This window comes from Pelecanus crispus, chromosome 9 (assembly GCF_030463565.1).
Source record: "Pelecanus crispus isolate bPelCri1 chromosome 9, bPelCri1.pri, whole genome shotgun sequence".
Classification (NCBI taxonomy): Eukaryota; Metazoa; Chordata; class Aves; order Pelecaniformes; family Pelecanidae; genus Pelecanus; species Pelecanus crispus.
The window spans coordinates 27,468,080-27,489,351 of record NC_134651.1 but is presented as its reverse complement, the minus strand read 5'-3'; the positions used below and the strand labels follow the sequence as shown (position 1 = coordinate 27,489,351).

Sequence of the window (21,272 nt, the reverse complement as noted above, 5' to 3'; positions counted from 1 at the left end):
AGGATGCTGTTGGCCTTCTTGGCCACCTGGGCACACTGCTGCCTCATGTTCAGCCGGCTGTCAACCAACAGCCCCAGGTCCTTTTCGGCCAGGCAGCTTTCCAGCCACTCTTCCCCAAGCCTGTAGCGTTGCATGGGGTTCTTGTGACCGAAGTGCAGGACCCAGCACTTGGCCTTGTTGAACCTCATACAGTTGGCCTCGGCCCATTGGTCCAGCCTGTCCAGGTCCCTCTGCAGGGCCATCCTACCCTCGAGATCGACACTCACACCCAACTTGGTGTCATCTGCAAACTTACTGAGGGTGCACTCAATCCCCTCATCCAGATTGTTGATAAAGGTATTAAACAAGACTGGCCCCAAAATGAAGCCCTGGGGAGCACCGCTCGTGACTGGTCGCCAACTGGATTTAACTCCATTCATCACAACATTCATCACACAATATTGCATGTAGCTGAGGAATTCAGAATATTTAAAATATCACAATTTTTTAAGTAAGAGGATCATTTGGTTTTACAAATGCAGAGTTAAACTCCAGATAAATTACAGAGTTTCATCTAAAAAAAAGTTGCTCTCTACCTGTGTTAGATTATAGGAAATAGATAGTTAGATACTTCCACAGTCAGGAGGCCACTTAGTTACTTGATATGAAAAGCAGGGATTAACCTTAAGGTACCATTTTCAAATGAAAGGCATTGTTTCTGTAGCAATTTTATTACAGAACCATTTACCAGTCCTGGTGCAGTTTATCCTGGTTTCCATCTCCCTCCCCTAAATTGCCCATAACTACTGGATTAGTGTTTAAGTCTGTATTTCAAAAGCTCTGAGAAATCTGAGTTGACTTTTTCCCTGAATATTACTTAATGTTGCTAAAACCTGCAGTGTAGCAGGTATTAGCCAGACTTGAATACAAAAAAAGCATCAGCTGGTTCACTTCTAGTGACATTGACATTTTTGATAAAAGTCATACATTGCATACACCAGTTTCCTTTAAAAAGTAATTTGTTAATCAGTGTTGGGAGGGGTATTTACATTCAAAATTAAATGTATTACACAATAGGTCTTGATACAGTTGTGTGACTCCTGTATACTTCAAAATACTTTTAACAAGTGATCGTGTTTGTTTCCCATTAAAGTCAGAATTATGCATCTCTCTTGAGTCATCAATTTATCCACTTTTTTAATTATCTGTTGTAACTCTTCAGTGAATGTTTCATTTCTTAACATCACAGATGCAGTTCCTTTCCCTCCTCTACCTGATTTGATGACATGAGCCTATCCTGCTCTACTTGACTTACATGCTGAATCCTGAAAGCAGTGTTCTTGTGTTCCTTCTTGCTTTGTGGTTTTTGGTGGTTTTTTGGTTCATAGAGATATCTTTGCTCTCTGAACTTCAAAAAGTTTGGTTGAAATACAATAGCAAATATAATTATTACAGTACAGTACATTACTGCAGAATCACTCATTGTATTTGTTTCTTACTTATGCATTACCAGTTATGTCTGAAATGAGTACCAGCTTGGGATTTCTTAGCTTTGGGAAATGGCAGCTTTTAATTTGTATATCAACACAAAGAGTGGCAATATTGTACTGTTTGCTTTGCCTTACAGAATCCCAGTACAGAAAAAGTCTACCTCTCTGGCTATGGTGTGGAACTGGCTATTAAAAGTACAGAATATAAGGCCAAGGACGATACACAGGTGAAAGGTGAATTATTATTATTTTAATGTGAACATTTTAATTTTGCAAAGATAATTTTATATTTCTTTTAATATGAATGACTGTCTGAATTGCAGATGTTCTTTCTTCAGCTCTGAAATCACTTCTCTTCCTCTCTCTTTTGGGATTATGTTCTTTATGAGGCGTATCCTTGCCATGGCACTTGTCTTCCGTCTTTGTGAAATGCTGGGCACAATGCAGTCATGACTCTGGATTAGATTTTAGTAATGGCACTACTAATGCAACTGATTTTTTTTTACCAGATAACCAGATTCTCTGCAGATGTAAAGCAATTCCTCTACCTTAATTTGCCTTATCTTATCCATCCTTAGACCAGAATGTGTTTCCTGCTTGTTCTTTGGGAAAGCAGAACTTAGAATTCTGTGTGATTTTTTTTTTTTTTTTTTTTTTTTTTTGCTTTTGCTGCTTTTTTTAGAGCACTGATTTCTGTTTTGCAAACTCTCATGCACCTGCCAAAACTATTTTGTTAGGGTAATGTCTCTGTGTGTGTATACTCTTTATTTTGATGTTCATGCACACATATAAAACCCCAGAAGTTCCTGCTTTTATCTTGGAATTAAGTAAATGAATTTTTTTTTTTTAATTAGTTCAAGATAACAGTTGTGGAGAACAGAACTTGGATTTTCAATTGGGTTCTTCAGGATTTTGCCATTTTATCAACTTCTAGATACAGATCTAAACTCTCAGAATATTTTGGCACCATCTAGACACATAAGCCCTTTGGTCTTTATTTGTAAAAGTATTTAATTTTAAGAAAAAGTAACATACTAGAGGGAAGATTTGTTATTTGTAAACTTGTGAAGTTTTATACCAATATTGATGCAGTAATGTAAAATGTTTTACAAAATGGACAAACTGTACTTGCATTGCTACGAGCTGCAGATAGCTCATAGATAGTAAGCTGCACATTAGAGGTATATGGTTCTCATCCAGCTCCTGTTTGATTCTGGGAAAGTTCCGACTAGGCATGCCTCTGCTGTTCTGGCTTGTCCAGAAGCAAACACTCATCTAAGAGGTCAGGTCCTTTAGTTAGACTTGAGAATAAAACATCTAGATTGGAGCTGGCTTGTGTCCAACTGGTCAGGAGATCATGTGAGTCTTTTGCATAGGTTTCTTTTTGATGTTTAAGACCAGAATTGGACTTTACTCAGATACTATTTTTTCATCATGTATTTTGGGGCTAAAATCAGGGTTGTGTTCTGTCATGGCTTAACCCCAGCTGGCAACTAAGCACCACACAGCCGCTCACTCACCCCTGGTGGGATGGGGGAGAGAATCGGAAGAGTAAAAGTGAGAAAACTCATGGGTTGAGATAAAGACAGTTTAATAGGTAAAGCAAAAGCCGTGCACACAAGCAAAGCAAAACAAGGAATTCATTCACTACAGCCTGTCGGCGGGCAGGTGTTCAGCCATCTGCAGGAAAGCCGGGCTCCATCATGCGTAACGGTTACTTGGGAAGGCAAATGCCCACACTCTGAATGTCCCCCTCTTCCTTCTTCTTCCCCCAGCTTTATATGCTGAGCATGACATCATATGGTATGGAATATTCCCTTGATTAATTGGGGTCAGCTGTCCCGGCTGTGTCCCCTCCCAGCTTCTTGTGCACCCCCAGCCTGCTCGCTGGTGGGGTGGTGTGAGAAGCAGAAAAGGCCTTGACTCTGTGTAAGCACTGCTCAGCAGTAACTAAATCATCCCTGTATTATCACCAGTGTTTCCAGCACAAATCCAAAACATAGCCCCATACTAGCTACTATGAAGAACATCAACTCTGCCCCAGCCAAAACCAGCACATGTTCACGACTGAAGTTTAGCACTTACTCTACAAAGCTGGCATGTCCTGAAAGCTCCTAGGTCCGAGTGAATTCCTCTGCAATGCCTAGGTCTCTGAGATTTCCGCTTTTCTTAAGCTTTTCCTTCTCAATAATCCAACTTGGTTTTAATTCTGTTGTTACTGTGTTCAGTTATAAAGGTAATGTCTCTTGGATACAGGTTTAAAAGTAAGCCTGAAACTTGTCCTTTCTTTCTTCTTTTCAGTTACTGCAGTGTAGTTTTGTTAAGCTAATCAAAATGAATGTGAGAACTGTTTCTGAATAGCTCAGTAATAGTGTTCTTCTCTGTGTGTTTATAGGCACAGATGTGAACGCTACAGTAATAGATGAAAATGACCCTATTGATGAAGTGCAAGGATTTCTGTTTGGAAAACTAAGGTAAAACTCAGTTGTAAGTTGTTGGTCTTTGTCATAGCAAAAAACTTGATGCAGAAATGCTGATCTTCTGTTTTGTTACTATTTTTTAAATGTTTGAGTTATCCATATGTCTTAGCAGCATACTTTTTCAGATGTTAGTTTCTTTGAATTAGCAGCAGATTTGCTTATAGGAAACCACAGAATTTTTTTTACCCTCATACCCTTTTAGGCAGTTGTATCCTGACTTGACAGAAGAGCTGAAAGAGCTTAGAAAACACCTCGTGGAAAGTACCAATGAAATGGCACCTTTGAAAGTGTGGCAGTTACAAGGTAATCTGTATGAAGGCTTTCAGTATGGTACTGCAAAAACTTAATGTAAACATATCTTCTTGTGTTCTAAGCAAGTGAGGTTGCTAGTGGCTGCGTACAGTTGAGAGGGTTTGACTGTAAATTCCTGCATTGGAAAGTACTGGATTTTCTAAAGCGCCTTTGTAGACTCCTGTTGAAATAGCATTAGAAAGATTGTTTCACAGGACTTCTAAAATGAGGCTTGCTTTCTATATTGTGAAGTACAGTAAGCCACTTGCTCTTAAACTGACTACTGTATGATCTGCTAAATGCAGAACAGCAAAGGCAATGTAAAGTTTCTTTCCATGGTCACATTCTTGCTGTGGAAAGCTGAGATTTCTTTAAGACCAAAGGGAAACTGTATTTCAAAAGCATCTGCATGCAACTCTGGCCTATTTCCCTGGAAATCATCTGCAGAAGCCTGTGGAAAGTCTTCTCATCCTCTGAAAAGGAGTAATTCGAAATGTTGAACATATGTTGTAGCCACAGAGAATCTCCCTATATCCAAAAAATGGCTGTTTATATTTCTAGCTTGTGAAACAAGTACCCAGACCCCTTCTGAAGGGCACCTCAGCCAAAAAAAAGGTGATGGTCTGGACTCATTGAAGCAAGCTGTAGAGAGGATATATTGGTTCATTTTGAAAGGGTTACTTACTTCAAGGCAACAAATAGAAGTTAAATACAAGGAAGAAGACTAAAAAAAAGTACCTAAAGGCACAGATGGAAAATGAATTTTCATAGTTAACAAATAAGCAAAAAAGTTGAGAGCTAAAGTTAAGATGACTCTGCATTAGCTTGTTTTCAGTTTGGAGTTCTTGACTTCTATTTTTTCACTCCTAGATTTAAGTTTTCAAACTGCTGCTCGCATTCTGACTGCTCCCCCTGTGGATGCTTTGATGGTCATGAAAGATCTCAGTCAGAACTTTCCTACAAAGGCCAGGTAACTTTAATTATGAGTTCTAGGAAGTTTTCTTACTCTATTTTTTCTGAGCAGAACCTGAGACAGGCAGCACTGGTTGGGTTAATGTCTGAGCTTGCATTTAGCTAGAAGCAAACACTGGGGAATGTTTATGCAGAGAAGTTCTTCAGCCTTTGGTTACAAAGAGGATCTTACAGTGTTTTTCTTGGATGGTAGTTGATGTGGACTGGTGGAAAACTTGACAGAATTATCAGTGCTATTTTGTTGTGAAGTGCTTCTGAACCTTCTGCATCAAGTCCTCAAGAATTTGTTGAATAGGTGTTCTGTTTGGTGGATTTAAGGTTTATCTGTTCACTGGATCCCACTCTTCTCCTGGGATCCACTTTGCCAAATAGCCCAGTCAGTCTCATGTCAGAGACTGATGTGCAATTCCACTGTTTTTTGCACTTTTGTCAATGACTGTCTTGACCATAATCAAATCAATTTCAAGAAATTCAGTTATTATCTGGCCTGCCCAACCAGTCTAGCAATATAATTCATTTGATAAATTCCATGATCTGGGTTGTGAAGATGATATTATAGGAACTCCTCCTTTTTAAGTAGGTGGAGATATACCTGAGAGTAAAAAGAAACTGAATTCTGGTCTTACTTCCACTAACTGATGTTAAGATTGTGCTATTTATAGCTTCTTAAGGTAGGCATTGCACTCTCGTGTTTTTTGTCAGATCTGTGAGCTGTACTCGCCCATTCTGTGATGACACGATCACTAGATCCAATGTAAGGAAAGGAATGGGAACCCACAATGAGGAGTGAAATCCCCCTCTTTTCTGCTGCCAACCTCCACCTCTACTGTTCTGGCAGCTGCCCACTTTTATTATGGTTAATGTGAAATTAGACACTGAGAGTTGGCATGTAGTTAACATTTTTATGTTCTGTTGAGTTATATAGTATAAGAAAAAATAGTGCATCCTACTGTTTAATGGTATCACAAAGTGCAAGTGCTTCTGATTGCAACTCTTTATACTAAGAGACAAAATATATTTATGTATAAGGTACAAAAAGGTAGGACAAGTAGATGTCTTATCTATCCATCAGATAAACAGAAAGATGATTCACAGCATGATGTTTTTATTTCTGTAGAGCCATAACAAAAACAGTTGTTTCTTCGGAACTCAGAGCAGAAATTGAAGAGAACCAAAAGGTAATGCTTCCAGAAAGAATCATAGTGCTTTTGCACTTATGTTTTAATATAAATTCAAGCTTTGAAAATAATGATTCTATTTAAAAGTTTACATTTTGCTCAAAATAATGACCCGGTATTTTCACACACAACTTTGTCATAGTATGCATCTGGGAAGTAGAGAAGTGGTGGATTTTCAAACATGGATTAGGAACATAATTTAGCTTGTTTGCTCAAATATGAAAATATCAGTCATAAATTGTTTGAGTGAGATCACTATGGTGGGGAATGATGATATGGGATTGTGTTCACAGAGCTGCCCCTGCAATGGTTGTTCACAGTAGTCAAATGTTCTGATAGGTATTTGGCAAGCACTTGCTAATGTATATGAAAGTGGCCTTCTGTTCGGTATCTGAACTCGGAATCTGGTAACTGTATTTATTTATCTTTATAAAATTAACTTTAAATACAATGAAAGTAATATATTGTTAACCCTGGGGGAAGATGTTTATTTACAGAAAACATACAGTGTAGGCGTTCATAGGATTTCCATGCAGACTGTCTTAATCTGATCTACAGGACAGGACTGTGTCAAAAATGAAGCCGTAGAAATGTTGATGCCTATGTCACATCAGTCTTACTTAGTTTCCGAGTTACACATTTGTAGTGATGACTTGCCAGCTAAAGTTGTATAGAGATCGTTAGTATGTTTCTTGTAGGACTGTGCCTGTGGCTGGCCTTCTTTCAGTCTCTGACCTAGTAGTTATTTGAGTGGTATAGCGGATGCATAAAGTCTGAATGTCATAGCACTACTCATCCAGGGTAGTAGTTAAAAAGAGGCTGACTGCAAGTTACTGATTTTAGGTTTTGATTGTATTCTGAACTTCTCAAAAGCAGCTAGATATTAGAAGTGTGAGTGCTTTTTAGTGGAATTTATTAGCATCAAAATGTAGTTATATTTTTAGATTATTTTAAAATGTCTGAGCTAGATGGAATGTAGCTTGTTAGAAAGCTATTGCTTGAAAAGCAAATATATTAAGCATCTTCTTACAGTTTTAAGGATGCAGAACAGATTTAGTTCTCATTACCCAATTTGAGATGGTGCTTAAATATCTGGATTCATCAATGTTAATAAGGAAGCAACAGAATAAACTTGAAACCTTCTGCCATGGTTTAGAATGATTCATACTATGTGGAGGAAATGTTTCCAATGTTGGTGCTTTGAGAGTGAAACTAGTGAAGGAATAAAATTTAACAGCTATTCAAGTTAAGTCTGTGTGCTTTGAAATAGAATCATAAAAAAACAGAACAGGTTATGAGGGACCTCTGGAGGTCATTGAGTAGGCTCTGGTGTTTGCAGAAAAATGTTTCAACAGTTCTGTTGTGTGCTTGGCATTAGCAAAGTGCTGAAAAAAACAATAGCCACTTGGGAATTTTATACAGACTTTTGTACAGAATTCCATATAATTAAAATACACCTGGTAGTACAGTCCAGATAGAGTGCAAAATAGAAGTGTAAGATGGTAATAAAAACAAAGGCAGACAACAGCTTTTGTTATATGATCTACGCTGATCTGTTAATACATTTCAGTCTCACTTGGTATTAATAGGAAAAATACAAAGTATGTTAAATACACACTTATGTCTTTGTTTAAAATCTAAGCAATGGTATTTGGCTAGTCTAGTAGTAAGTGCAAAGTTACCTGAAAACTACTTCCAAGTCCCCTGAGATTTCTGTTCTGAAAGAGAAGTCTGTTGTTGTTCAATAGCGATAAAATCAGAAAAGAAGGGATGTGGTTTGACACTGTCATCCGGTGTGGTTCTAGAAGGGACAAAGTATAGAATATAAGTTCAAGATAAAGCTACCTGATGGCTTTGCTGTTACGTGTTAGATCAGACTGGTCCACAGGTAAAACCATGATTTTGTGGATTCATTTTTATTCAAAGTAAGTCTAGGCTACTAGATCCAGATCTGGCTAGATCTAACCGTGCCCTTTAAAGCTATTCTTTGCATGACTCAGTTTGTGTGGACAGTATTTGATAGTGAAGTTCACTGCTATTAGTAAGTTATAGTTTGCTATATAATTATTCACAAAAAGATACAATTTAACACTGCATGTACTCAGCTCTTCTCTGGGAACTTTTTTATTTAATAAAATATATAAATTCTTCCTCATTAGATGCCGCTTTCCTGTTCTTGGTACTTCACATGGTACTTTGCTATTCCTCCATTTGCTTTGCTGACATTCTTCATGATAGTAGTGTTTTTAAATACCCAAATACTATGTTTCTCCTTCAGGGTTCATCATGCCTCTTAACAGAATTTTGTAACTGGTACTGCAAGACAAAAATGGCATTGCTTTCTTCCAATACCTCTTAAGTTTTTAAACAGAATGTTTCATGGTAGAGTTGGGAAATTTGCTTCAGGAGGACTGTGTTTTATTCAACTCTTCTGATGCAAAATTGTTCTCTGTGATGGCGCAAGTGTCCATTCAAATGGGGTACTGCTTAGAGGTGCTTGGAAGAAATTCCAAAATATTGATAAGACTTTTTCCATTTGTGTGCTTCCTGATTTTGCGGAGATCAGACTACAATGGCAGCTCATCTACTTTTCATTGATGACTTATCCACTAGGTCAGGACTTAACCAGTACTTTAAACATAGTAGTTAGTTCCACTAGTGAGTGCCATGCAATATCCAGCAGTTTAAGTATGTTCTGCCCAAACCTGCATGTTAAAGAGCTAAGACAGGTAACTGGATGCTACTTGTCCATCTACTTTGTGGGCTGTCAGCAAAAAAAAAAATTAAATTACTTCTCTCGAGCATTTCTAATTTTTTAATCTGAGTATATTGGAAAAGTCTACTCAGGGACTTTCCAATGCACTAACAAATCACATAGAAACAAACAGAAGTCCCATTTATGTATATATGTATAAAAATAGCTTCAGCTGTTTTTTTTCTCTGGTATGGATGTGCGCACAAAGTCAGCAAAGACTGTAGTTGAGAAGTAATGTAATGCAACAAGGGAGAGAAAGTCTACAACTTTGACACATTAAACTCTCTAGTAATTTTTTTCTGTGCAGGGCATTCTTCTAATGGCCTTCTACTTCCTTTCAGTATTTCAAAGGAACATTAGGATTACAACCAGGAGATTCTGCCCTGTTCATCAACGGACTACTTATTGATTTAGACACTCAGGACATATTTAGGTAGGAATGTTTTCTTTTTCAGAATAATTGTATCCTGTTTAGGAGCTTGCATCCTGCTTGTGCATAGATAATAATTTAGACTGTTTTGAACCTTCTTCACAAAGTCTATATCTAGACTAGGTTTAATTGTTAACTACTGGAAAAAGCAAATCATGGTTCCTTCTCTTATCCAAGTGCATTTCTAACAAAAAAGCTGATGTGAAAACTGGAATACCCTTGAATATTGGAATGGGAAGTCACCTTTGTACTGTTCTTTTGATCTGTGCTGTGACTAGCAAGATTTTGGTCTCCAAGACTGTCAACATACAGATTTTATTCTGAAGAGAGCAGGCTGATTCTCAAAGGATAAACCACTGTAAAGTTTTCATCTGAAAGCCACCCTGTATCTTTGTCAAGATCTGTTTCAATAATGTGGAATTGAAATTACATATGTATATCATGCTTCAGTTATCTTGATTTACTGTAGTTTTTCCTAGAAATATAATTGAAAAGGTTTAAGTTTCTTAGGACAGTTAGAAATAGGTGATAAATAAGAAGTAATGCACAGACATGGCAGACTTGTTTATACCTTTGTCCTGGTTTCAGCTGGGATAGAGTTAATTCTTCCTAGTAGCTGGCATAGTGCTGTGTTTTGGATTTAGGATGAGAAGAATGCTGATAACAGACTGATGTTTTAGTTGTTGCTAAGTAGTGCTGACACTAGTCAAGGACTTCTGCTCTGCCAGGTGCACAAGAAGCTGGGACTGGGCACAGCCAAGACAGCTGACCCAAACTGCCCAAAGGGCTATTCCATACCATATGACATCATGCTAAATATATAAGCTGGGGGAGTTGGCCAGGGGGCAGCGATCGCTGCTTGGCGACTGGCTGGGCATTAGTTGGTGGGTGGTGAGCAGTTGCATCATGTGTTTCATTTTGGTGTCCCGCCCCCTCCCCCTGCCAGGGTTTTGTTTCTCTCTCTCTCTCTCTCATATTGTTCTCCTTTTCATTACAATTCTATTACTATGATTATTATTGTTGTTGTTATTTTATTTCAATTATTAAACTGTTCTTACCTCAACCCACCAGTTTTCTTACTTTTGCCCTTCTGATTCTCTCCTCATCCCACGGGGTGGCGGGGAAAGTGAGTGAGTGGCTGTGTGGTGTTTGATTGCCGACAGGGGCTAAACCACAACAACCTTTCATCTGCTAACCCTTAGGATAAGAACAAGTTATTTGCTGTGTCTTTAAAATTCAGCAACGTTTTTTCTCTTCCTTCCAGCTTGATTGATGTGCTACGCAATGAAGCCCATGTTATGGAGGGCCTGCACAGCTTAGGAATTGAGGGTCTTTCATTGCACAATGTTCTGAAGTTGAACATCCAGCCATCAGATTCCGACTATGCTGTGGACATCAGAAGCCCTGCTATTTCAGTGCGTATGGTTTTATGTAAGAAATACCTTCTTTGTCTCTGGGCAGTGCATTCTTAAGCTGTCAGGGGAACTTCTGTTCTTATCTCACAATCAGCTCTGAAACTGCAGTGAAGAAAAAAAAGTAAGGTTACAAATATAATTATCTCTTTAAAAAGCTTAACTTTTTATTTGTACAGTTCTCAATATAGTATCTGATTTTAAAATATTTCACAGTCTCAGACTCGAGCAGGAGGACTGTCAATTATTTAAATGCCTTTATTTTTTCTTAGTGGATCAACAATCTTGAAGTTGACAGTCGGTATAATTCCTGGCCTTCCAACGTGCAAGAACTGTTGCGTCCCACATTTCCAGGCGTGATCAGACAAATTAGAAAAAACTTCCATAATTTTGTAAGTAGTAACCTGACTAGAAATGAAATGAGCATTTTTTTCAACTGCAGGGACATTAGCTTTTGCAGCTTACCTACATATATGCTGGATTCCCTGTCACTTAAATATCTTGAGATAGGATGCTTTTCTAAAAGGTTTTGTTCTACTTGTACTAGTAAGTTATGGCTGAGATTCAGAGATTACTGAGCATGATTCTCTGGCATCTATTAGATGCCACGAATTGCTTCATCAATGGAAAAAATTATCACCTGATAAGTGAGAATTTGGTGCATTTCTACTTGGTAATACCTGAAGTTGGTTAATGAAATCCCTCAAATTTATTAGTAAGTATCTTAACAGGGTTAAGACCAACTTCAGTTGTTTCAGTTAGAAAGCGTTCTTGCATCAAGACTTCAAAAGATGATCATCAGTCCTCAGCTTAATCCTCGGTGTCCTTTTAGTCTCTAGGTAAACTACTTCAAGTTAGATCTAATAAGGAGTTTGTAAATTCTGTACTGTAACTTGTCATGTGGCAGAGTGGCCCTATAGAAAAAAGGACTCCTCTGATTAGCGGCAAATAGCGACTTGAACCACCTCAAGCTGTGGGAGCGTTAATATGTTATCTTTTTCTCTAGAGTTCAGTACTTTTAACATTGAAATTATTAAATGAAAAGGCAACACTTGGCATGAATAAAGGGCCTTAAATTCATTCTGAATGGACCAGTTCTGTCTGGGTTTGGGCTTGCTCTGAGAATGTCTTAGCAGCATCGGCTCTCCAGGGGGTTGAGCAGAGCAATGCTGTGTTCCTCAGCTCTGACAAATGTTTATCTCCCATGCGCATCTTAATGGGTAGATTTGTGTACACACAGAGGCAGAAGCCTAGGTGCTAGGGGATACTGAGGTAAAGATAAAGTACGTAAGGAGTCTGGTCTCTTTTAACCATAAGAGTGGTTTAAACAGGGTAGTTTAGACAATAGACTTAAAGGCTTTAGAAGAAACTATTATTTAGTGGGCCTCATCTCCCTGGCAGTGTATAAAATAGGACTGATGATAATTCTGCACTGAGATGTGAATTAAGCTATCTCTAATCAAAACCCCGATCTTGACTTCTTAAGGGAAAAGAAACTTTTCACTTGCAATTTATATGCAGGTGCTGATAGTAGATCCTACTCATGAGACCACAGCAGAATTACTGAATGTGGCAGAGATGTTCTTCAGTAACCACATCCCACTGAGGTAATTGCTATGTTTTAAGAGGCGTTTTTTTACATCAGTTTTATTTTTGTGACTCTTGCAATTGTAAAGTTCTCATTGCTAGGACACTGTAGAAATGTTAGATATCTTATATTGGTGGTAGGGAAGGGCATTTACTAAATACTGTTTCTTATTTAAATTTTTTTTAATATAACTTTTGCTCCTAGTAAAACAAGAGTTCAATTTCTTGAACTCACCATTAGAGATTATATGTCCTAAGTTTGATTCCTGGCCGCTCTGCTTAAAATCTTATCAGTCTGTTGTCTAAGATGGTGATCATAGCTGACAGTTGTATGAAGAGCTGATTATTTATTAGTATAATAGATTCATGATCTGGGGATTTGTCTGGTTGCAGGATAGGACTAGTCTTTGTGGTTAATGACTCGGAGGATGTTGATGGACTTCAGGATCCTGGTGTTGCCCTCCTTAGGGTATACAATTATGTGGCACAAGAAATGGACAATAATTATGCTTTCCAGACTGTCATGTCTGTAAGTATTCATTTAAAAGGGAAATTAATGTTTTAGTATTTTCCAGGTATGTAAGATTATGTTTATGTGCTGATCTGTAGATAATGGAAGAAATTTTTCTTTGACTTGGTGAGTATTCAGAGTATCTCCAAATACTAGTACCACATAATACATGTTTCTTTGTAAAGTGCTTCTGACCTAATTTTAACAAGTGAGACTAGATTTAAATGTGACACTTAACACTTTTGTACGTTTTTCTGATCCTGCTTCTGCTCATTCTGCCAATGAGTTCTAAACTGCCATATCCCTTCAGTATAATAATTTGTTTTGAACAGTTCCTGCTGCATACTTTTGCCACATCAAAGGATAATATAGATACTAGTAAATGCATTTTCAGTTGTGGTTTGACATTGTTGTACAAATCTACAAGCTGGGGCATACTGTAACGTTAAACCGCTGGTGACTTTTATTCTCATTTTTTTTGGTATGTATAAGTCGAAATAAAATCTTGTGCCTTCAAGAGGGAAACGGTTATCTACTTTACATGTGAGGTCTGTTGTGTTGTTTATAAACAATAAACAATATTGTCTTGAGTTCTGAAGGGAAGGGTAGCTCTTCGGATATGCTTTACTTGAGCCTTTTTTCCCCTAAGCACTACTTTTCCCCCTCAAATACCTTTTTCTAATTAAAGATGCAAGTTACTATTTAAAGAAGTACATGATATTTACCTCCTTCCAATCTCACTGGAATGACTATGAGGTAAAGCAAGATAATTATAAGAGCTACAAGTGCTTAGGAGCTGTTATTGCAGCTAATAAATATGAAAATATGTTTTGCAGTCTGGCTGTTAATGCCTTATAATTACTGGAATACAGGTGACAGGTCAATTTACCTTTGGTAAGGACAGAAGCTTTACAGTTGCATCTTGTAAACTTATATTTGTATCTCCCTTTCAGATATATAATAAAGTAAAAACAGGGGATCAGCTGAAAGTGGAGCATGTGGTTAGTGTTCTTGAGAAACAGTATCCTTATGTGGAAGTCAACAGCATTCTGGGAATTGATTCTGCCTATGATCAAAACAGAAAGGTAAGAATTCTTGAAATAGAGCTTTTTTCACTTTTTTGTTTTAACACCGTTTTGAAAATATAGTTGGGTACAATTTCTTGATCCAGTTCTCTTACTAACCAGGTAGCTATTTTTTATCACATCGGGTGACTTCTAGTAATACTTCAGTAAGTATTTATGTTCAGCACAAAGCTTTATATAATAATACATAATATGTATAATAGATTGTAGTATACATTTTAAAAAATCCGTATGTATAGTACCAGAACCAAGATAACTTTCTTGTGACTCGTAAGTCATGCTTTCATTCTGGTATGCGGACTTTAGTAGAGTTTAAAATGGCTTGAAAAAAATCAAGGTGATGGAATGGTTGCTAAGAAAACCAAGGGGCTTAATATCTGGGAGGGATTGGTGTGGGTTTTCTTTATTGGTATTTGAATATTGCGTGAGGTAGAGTAATGAGGATGAATTCAGAATGCCTTTCCTATAGCAAGGCATTCAACAGTCTTCCTCAATTTCTTAAAGTTATTTTTAGCGTTGATACTTTTCTGTATGGAGAAAACTGGGAGAGCAAATCACTGTTGGATCACTTATATGTGAGATGAAACAGATTTTATTTGCGGTTCTGTAGAGGGGTGGTTATGTATTTTTGTTGAATATTCTAAAAGAAAGAATGAAAATACTGTCTACAACAGCTCTGTAATACAGATGATACTGCCTACATCTGTAAATGTAAGGAATGCAGTCAGGGTTATATAAATAGGCTTGTATGCACACATGCTTTCCATCTTCCGATGTAGGAAAGTGAAGGGAAAGGCATTTTGAGGAAATCAAAATGAATAAAAGTAAGGCAGACATTTTTGTATGACAGGAGAGGCCTTTTCAGTTTACATACTAGGTGCCAAATCAAACCCAAACAAGACAAAAGCAACGGCCCCCCCACCCCAAAAAACTTCTAACACATGCAAAGTGCTCTCCTCCAGAAGACTTGAGAGGCTGCTCTGGAGGCCTTGCTGCAACTGGTGTACCTGACACCATTCAGCACAACCGCATCTTAAAACATTGCAAAGCCTTCGGATAAGCAAGGAAGCCTTTAGAAAGAGCTTATCTCCATATAAAGGGCATAAGTTAAAACAACACTGAGCACTCTGTCATGTGATCTGAGCTTTGTGATGTTTGTGTCCTTAAAAGGTCTTGAAAGCCCTCAATAAGAACCTCTAAACAGTCAGAACCTGATTAACTTCTGTCCATGACTGAGTATCAATAATGATGGTGCATTTTGCAGTGGTTACATGAAATGGGGAAATTTGTCTTGATGTATTTGTCTTGACATCCCCTCCCCCACAAGTAAATGTTTTTTCACAAGTTTAAGAAACATGTTCTTAAAAAGCAAAAAGAAAAAGCCTCTACCCTGTCTTATGTTACAATGCTATCAATGCTTGTATTGCGTTTGCTTCCATCTGCAAAGTCAGATTTCTTGTTGTGCATTTTTTGCTATTACCAGGAAGTGCTCATTGGAATTAATTTATTTACAGTATGAACTTAATGGAATATTTTGCACTTGAGTATTATAAAGTAACTTTTTTTTCTTTGAAAATCTGAAAGACAAGAACATCTTCTGCATGTAAGATACAGGAAGTGTGTTATGTACTGCATAAAATTAATATTCTCTGTATGATATAAAAGCTGGAAGGACATCTTAGTGTGTTTAGAAGAGACTTGTGTGGATATTGCATAGAAACATTACGAACCCTTCTGGTAATGGGCTGGCGTGGTAAAGCTACTTCTTTCTCTGTATTTAGGCAGCGAGAGGTTACTATGAGCAAACCGGTGTAGGTCCTCTCCCTGTTGTGCTGTTCAATGGAATGCCTTTTCAAAAAGATCAGCTGGATCCTGATGACCTAGAAACTGTGACAATGCACAAAATCCTGGAAACCACAAGCATCTTCCAGCGAGCTGTGTACCTGGTAGGTGCTGAGTTCACCTGTGACTTTAGAGACAAGTAAGATTTGGAAAACCTGACTCAAAAGTTCCTGAATATGTAATACACAAGAGAACTTAATTTGCATCATTTCTTGATTTGTTGTGTTGGTGGTGGTTTTTTGTTTCTTTGGGGTTTTTTTAAGTTATCTAAGGCAAATATACATATGAAATAACAAGTATTGCTTCTTTCTTCTTTCCTTTAGGGTGAATTATCTAATGACCAAGATGTGGTTGAGTATATCATGAACCAGCCTAATGTTGTTCCAAGAATTAACTCAAGAATCTTAACGTCTGACAGAGAGTACCTAGATCTGACAGGAATGAGTAAGGGATGCTTTTAATTGCATTAAACCTGAAGCATCTGAGTCAAAGACTTTTTCTGGCCCCATGGAAAGCTCTAGTGGCAAAGTATTAATAGCACCCCAAGTGATGTTCTAGCCCTGGTGCTGGGGGAGATGTTATGTAGAATAACACCATTAATGTCTACAGATTTTTTCAGAACAGGAATTTGTTTTGATTTTGTACAAACCTTTAGGGGAATATGACTCACGAAGTTGAGAAATTAGCAATGCTAGCAAAAACCAAGAACGGTCATATAATGTATAAAGCAACAGCTTTTTTCTTATTTCTAAGCTTTTGAGCAGAGATTGACTGTCATCTCTGGAATTACTTAAGATTTGCTGTGCCGTGTATTTTAGAACTTTTCTGGCTAAATGTATTAACACCCAATGCAGTGACTCTGCTGTAATGACAGTATTGCAAAAACTACCTTTTCTGAGTTGCTTGAAAAATAGTAACACAGTGGATTTTTAAACGTATATTATTTAAATAAATTAACTTAAACTAAGTGAGACTTGAACAATTCTTTCAACTGATTCCTGTATATCAAATATGCAATGTAGTTATTAATGTAACTTATGAGACAACACAAATACGTTCCTCAGCTTTTTATATATTAACAGTGGAAATGAGACGTAAAAAGCTGTATCACAAGGAACAAAATGGGATGTGTTCTTAATATTCTGGTAATAGTAGTGATTTTTCTTTCATTATACATGGAATCCTTTGCTTTGGCATCTAATACTTTTTTTCTTCCTCAGATAACTTTTACGTGGATGACTTTGCTAGATTTTCCACATTGGATTCTAAAGATAAGACAGCTGCTGTTGCAAACAGCATGACCTACTTAACAAAGAAAGGTAACATCCGCAGTGGATTATGAACCCAAATCTAATCTTATGTGTGTTTCCAAGTGTATATACAGTGCTCGACACATGCATTGAACCTTGTTCAGGTCTGTGGGTAATGGCACAATCTAAGTGTTAAAAATAAAGATTTTTTTATTAGGCATGGCATCTACATGGAACAAGAGTGTTCCCCTCTTTAAACCCAGCCTTCAATGAATAATGAAGTCCCACCCAACCTGCTCTTGCTGTATTGCAAATGACCACCAGAAATGCAGCAGTGTAAGCTCTGATCCTGCAGTGACACTAGAAAAATACAAAAGGCGTTCTAGCTCTCTGTCTCATAATTTAAAATTACGAGAAGTTACATGGATTCAGAAGAAAACTGTTATTGCCCATTATATAAGACAACACCTAATGTGGTCTGTGCTGTTTTTATTGCTCCAGTGCCTGTACTGCTTTTTCAATCATAGTATTGTTTTATTACAGTTATACATAAAATCTACCATTAGTGTTAAAACTCAGCTGTACTTCTTAATGTAAGAAGTGCATGCACAGACATAATACAGAGCTTCATTAGGCCTCTCTTATATCGTTTTCAGTTAGGAATCATAAATAAGCTGCTGTCATTTGAACCAATTCCTCTCGTTCCTGTCTTCTTTACTAGACTCTCACAAGTTTCCCCAGTATTATCCCCAGCCACTGCAACCTGCGTGCACTGACTTAAATGTTCCCATTGCTCCTTCTGTCTTGTATTTGCCCTTGGTTCACGTTCAGTCACTTAGATCTGAACAAGTTTCTTCTTTTCCCTTTGTAGAGTATAAGTTAAACCCACACATCTGCATGCTCATTTGGAAGTGCATGTTAATTTGCAATCCCGTGGCTTGACAGTTCTGGGTCACTGCCCCTTCTGTCACGTAAGATACTTAATAAATGGTATCTGATTACAGTAATGCTGTAGCACATTTATTTTCTAAAATAATAGGAAAGTTTTATGTATTGCTGGCTCAGCAACAGTACTGAAATAGCACTGTCGTGGTAGTTTTTTAAAGAAGGAAGATAACAGAAACGGTTAACATCCAAGTCGTAATGGCATGGCAGTTTTTGCAAATGGTCTTCAGAATGATGCCTTCACGGTAAGGTATGGAATTGGTAATATGTAGTATAATTAGTGCTGTAGCATGAAAATAAAGCATCAATCTGAGGGGAAGAAAAAGTCAAAGCTTATTCTAATAAAATTATCACAAACTTGTTGCTTGTTGTACTTGAACTTCTAGTTATTTAGTTATGCCCAGTATAGTGCTGCAGCTTCTTGATACACATTGGGTTTACTATCAAATTATTAATGTCTCTCTCCTCTCTCCTCTCCCCCTTTCCTTTCTGCTCCTTGACCAGGAATGTCTTCCAAGGAGATCTATGGTAACTCATGCTTTAGCATTTTATATGTTGTTCTGGGAATTTTCTGGTTCCTTTATAACATTTGCTTTAGAACCAGCAGGAAATGAAGCAAGCTGTTTAAATGCATGTTTGCTTCAACACTTTTTTCTCTATACAAAACTGATTTTGTGAACTAACAGCTTCAGTATGAAGCAGCAGTATGTCTGTACCCTAGTTGGAATCTGTAAGTTATTAACAGGTTCCTTTATAATTTCTAAATTAAAAAGGGAGCAAGCAAACAAACAAAAAAAATCCAGCTTGGAAACAGTGATGCATGCTCTCCTATGTGGGTTTCATGAATGAGGTAAATGAAACCTAATGTAATACCAATACTATTATTCTTGTCTTGCCAGACTTCATAGCTCAGCTTCATCCATATCTTCTCTATGTAATTCTACTTTTTTTTTTTTTTTAAACCTTTGCATGTGCATTATATTTCTCCTCCAAATGAGGAAAAACCTGAAGCTTTCCTTCCCTTCGCCCTCAAATTTATCCCACTCTTTTTTTTGATTGCAGATGATTCCTTTGTTAGACCTGTTACTTTTTGGATTGTTGGTGATTTTGATAAACCTTCAGGGAGGCAATTGTTATATGATGCAATTAAACATCAGGTAGGTAATGTTTCCATTTGAACAGGTTAGCAGTGCTAATAAAGCAGTAGGTGGAGGCTTGAAAAACACAGGTTGTGCTTCTTCCTGTTGCATAACCTGGGGAGACTCATTCTCCCTGCAGGGTCTCTAATTTCCAGCCTGATCTTATTTGTAGGGGCTGGAACATTGCTGACCTTCTTGTACTAGGACAGAATCCCCTCTTGGCACTATGCTAATACAATAAAGAACAGATGTTCTTTTAAGTCCATGGTTCTAAATTGAAGATGTCTGTGTTTTGGTTTGGAGATGAACATAAGCATTGCTCTCTGCTCTGTCTCATTTATTCCAGGAAGATAACTGAATCCTAAAAATAGATAGCTTACTCCTAAATCACTGTTTTGCCAGACCTTTGAGCGGTGGCCATGGTCCTATATTTTCTTATGTAGCACAGTATTATCTAGAAAATTCCTGTCACAGTGGTGCCTATAGATAAACTAAATACTTGATGTTAAATTAGTTCATTCATCCTTGTAACCTTGTGCTGTTATTCACCTAATTTAGAATCTGGGTTTCTGGTTAAGAAATGCAAAGATTTTGCTATAGAGTTTACTATAATAGACTTATTCTTCTCATCTAAAACACACCTGACATCTAAAACTTTCCTAATGCCTGTTTCGTTAAACACAGAAATCCAGCAATAATGTTCGAATTAGCATGATTAATAATCCTAGTGAAGATCCAAATAGCCAGAATACACTTGTCGCTAGAGCCATATGGGCAGCTCTACAGACACAAACATCAAATAATGCCAAGAACTTCATCACCAAAATGGCAAAAGAAGAAATTGCAGAGGCAGTAGAGGCAGGAGCCGACATCTTAGAATTTGCTGTTGGGGTAAGCATGGTTGTTGGTATTTACAAAGGTAGGGTACTTCGCTTGTTCTCCTAATGAATTTTTTAGTGTAGTATGTTCAGATGCAAAAGATGCAGTCACAGTGGAGAGTAACACTGTTGGTTTTGGTGTTGGTTTTGGTTTTTGCTCTGAAAGGTGAACTTACCTAAATACAAAAGTCAATCTAAAAATAAAGTAAATCCTCATACATATCAAAGCTACATAACTTTGAAAAGTCAAAAGGAATGTAGATTCAGGGATCTATTTGAGTCAGTTGTTTCTTGGGGGGTTAAGAGAACTATAATCTCTTTAAAAAGCTGAGACAAAAAAATTACATTTCTCAAAGTAGATGTAAAAAGGTTAGGCAAAAATCGCTTAAGAACAGAAGAATGGAACAACTGGTCTAAGTAGCAACAGTTACTAGGGCTGTGGCCCTTCACATCATAAGTTGTGATAATGTTTGAAGGTGACAGGCAAGAACTAGGCTTAAGACCACAAAGAAAAGGGACGTGGGAAAAATTTTAGCAAGATATAAAGATGTTCTTGAATGGGAACAAAAAAGGTGCATTTAAAAAAAATGTGCAGAGGTATACTTTTCTTCCCATTTCAATGTCAAGTATTCTTTTCTTTCAGGGTATGGATATCAGTATTTTCAAAGAAGCCTTTGACTCTCCCAAGGTGGATTTTATTCTGTCCCATGCTATATATTGCAGAGACGTTCTAAAGCTGAAGAAGGGGCAGAGGGCTGTGATCAGCAACGGAAGGGTGAGATCAATCAGCAGACAGTAAAAGAGATATTCCACATGTGGGAAGGAAGCAGACCTTGAGCAGTGGAGTCTAGGGATCAGACACAGAGTGTCAGCCTTCTTTAGGTCTCAGCAGTCTTTAGGACCGCTTCCAGTTTGATTTATTCAGACCTCCAGTGACCTTTTCTTTCTACTGTGTGCAGTTGTTAGTGTTTTGTACAAATTCAGACCTCTCAATAACAGTTGCTTTCATGTGGGCAGTGGATTGAGTCCAGGGGCAGAAAGTGATAAA

At 37.5% G+C, this 21,272-nt stretch overlaps 1 protein-coding gene across 8 annotated transcripts in view; it reads left to right on the top strand.

The window, feature by feature from the left end:
- UGGT1 (UDP-glucose glycoprotein glucosyltransferase 1) overlaps window positions 1–21,272 on the top strand; it is a 52,173-nt gene that overhangs the window by 8,939 nt on the left and 21,962 nt on the right. For 7 of the 8 annotated variants that reach the window (XR_012831338.1, XR_012831339.1, XM_075717182.1 and 4 more), the window contains 17 exons: window positions 1,607–1,703; window positions 3,865–3,943; window positions 4,152–4,252; window positions 5,111–5,210; window positions 6,330–6,390; window positions 9,487–9,578; window positions 10,840–10,990; window positions 11,260–11,379; window positions 12,509–12,594; window positions 12,968–13,103; window positions 14,039–14,170; window positions 15,952–16,116; window positions 16,336–16,456; window positions 17,233–17,331; window positions 19,270–19,364; window positions 20,031–20,237; window positions 20,868–20,999. Coding sequence is in view for 6 of the 8 variants with exons in the window: in XM_075717182.1 (XP_075573297.1) it covers window positions 1,607–1,703; window positions 3,865–3,943; window positions 4,152–4,252; window positions 5,111–5,210; window positions 6,330–6,390; window positions 9,487–9,578; window positions 10,840–10,990; window positions 11,260–11,379; window positions 12,509–12,594; window positions 12,968–13,103; window positions 14,039–14,170; window positions 15,952–16,116; window positions 16,336–16,456; window positions 17,233–17,331; window positions 19,270–19,364; window positions 20,031–20,237; window positions 20,868–20,999 (1,974 nt within the window). In the remaining 2 variants the exon portion in view is untranslated. Of the gene's footprint in view, window positions 1–1,606; window positions 1,704–3,864; window positions 3,944–4,151; window positions 4,253–5,110; window positions 5,211–6,329; window positions 6,391–9,486; window positions 9,579–10,839; window positions 10,991–11,259; window positions 11,380–12,508; window positions 12,595–12,967; window positions 13,104–14,038; window positions 14,171–15,951; window positions 16,117–16,335; window positions 16,457–17,232; window positions 17,332–18,711; window positions 18,736–19,269; window positions 19,365–20,030; window positions 20,238–20,867; window positions 21,000–21,272 lie in introns of all 8 variants that reach the window. The other variant, XM_075717185.1, reaches the window with a different exon arrangement.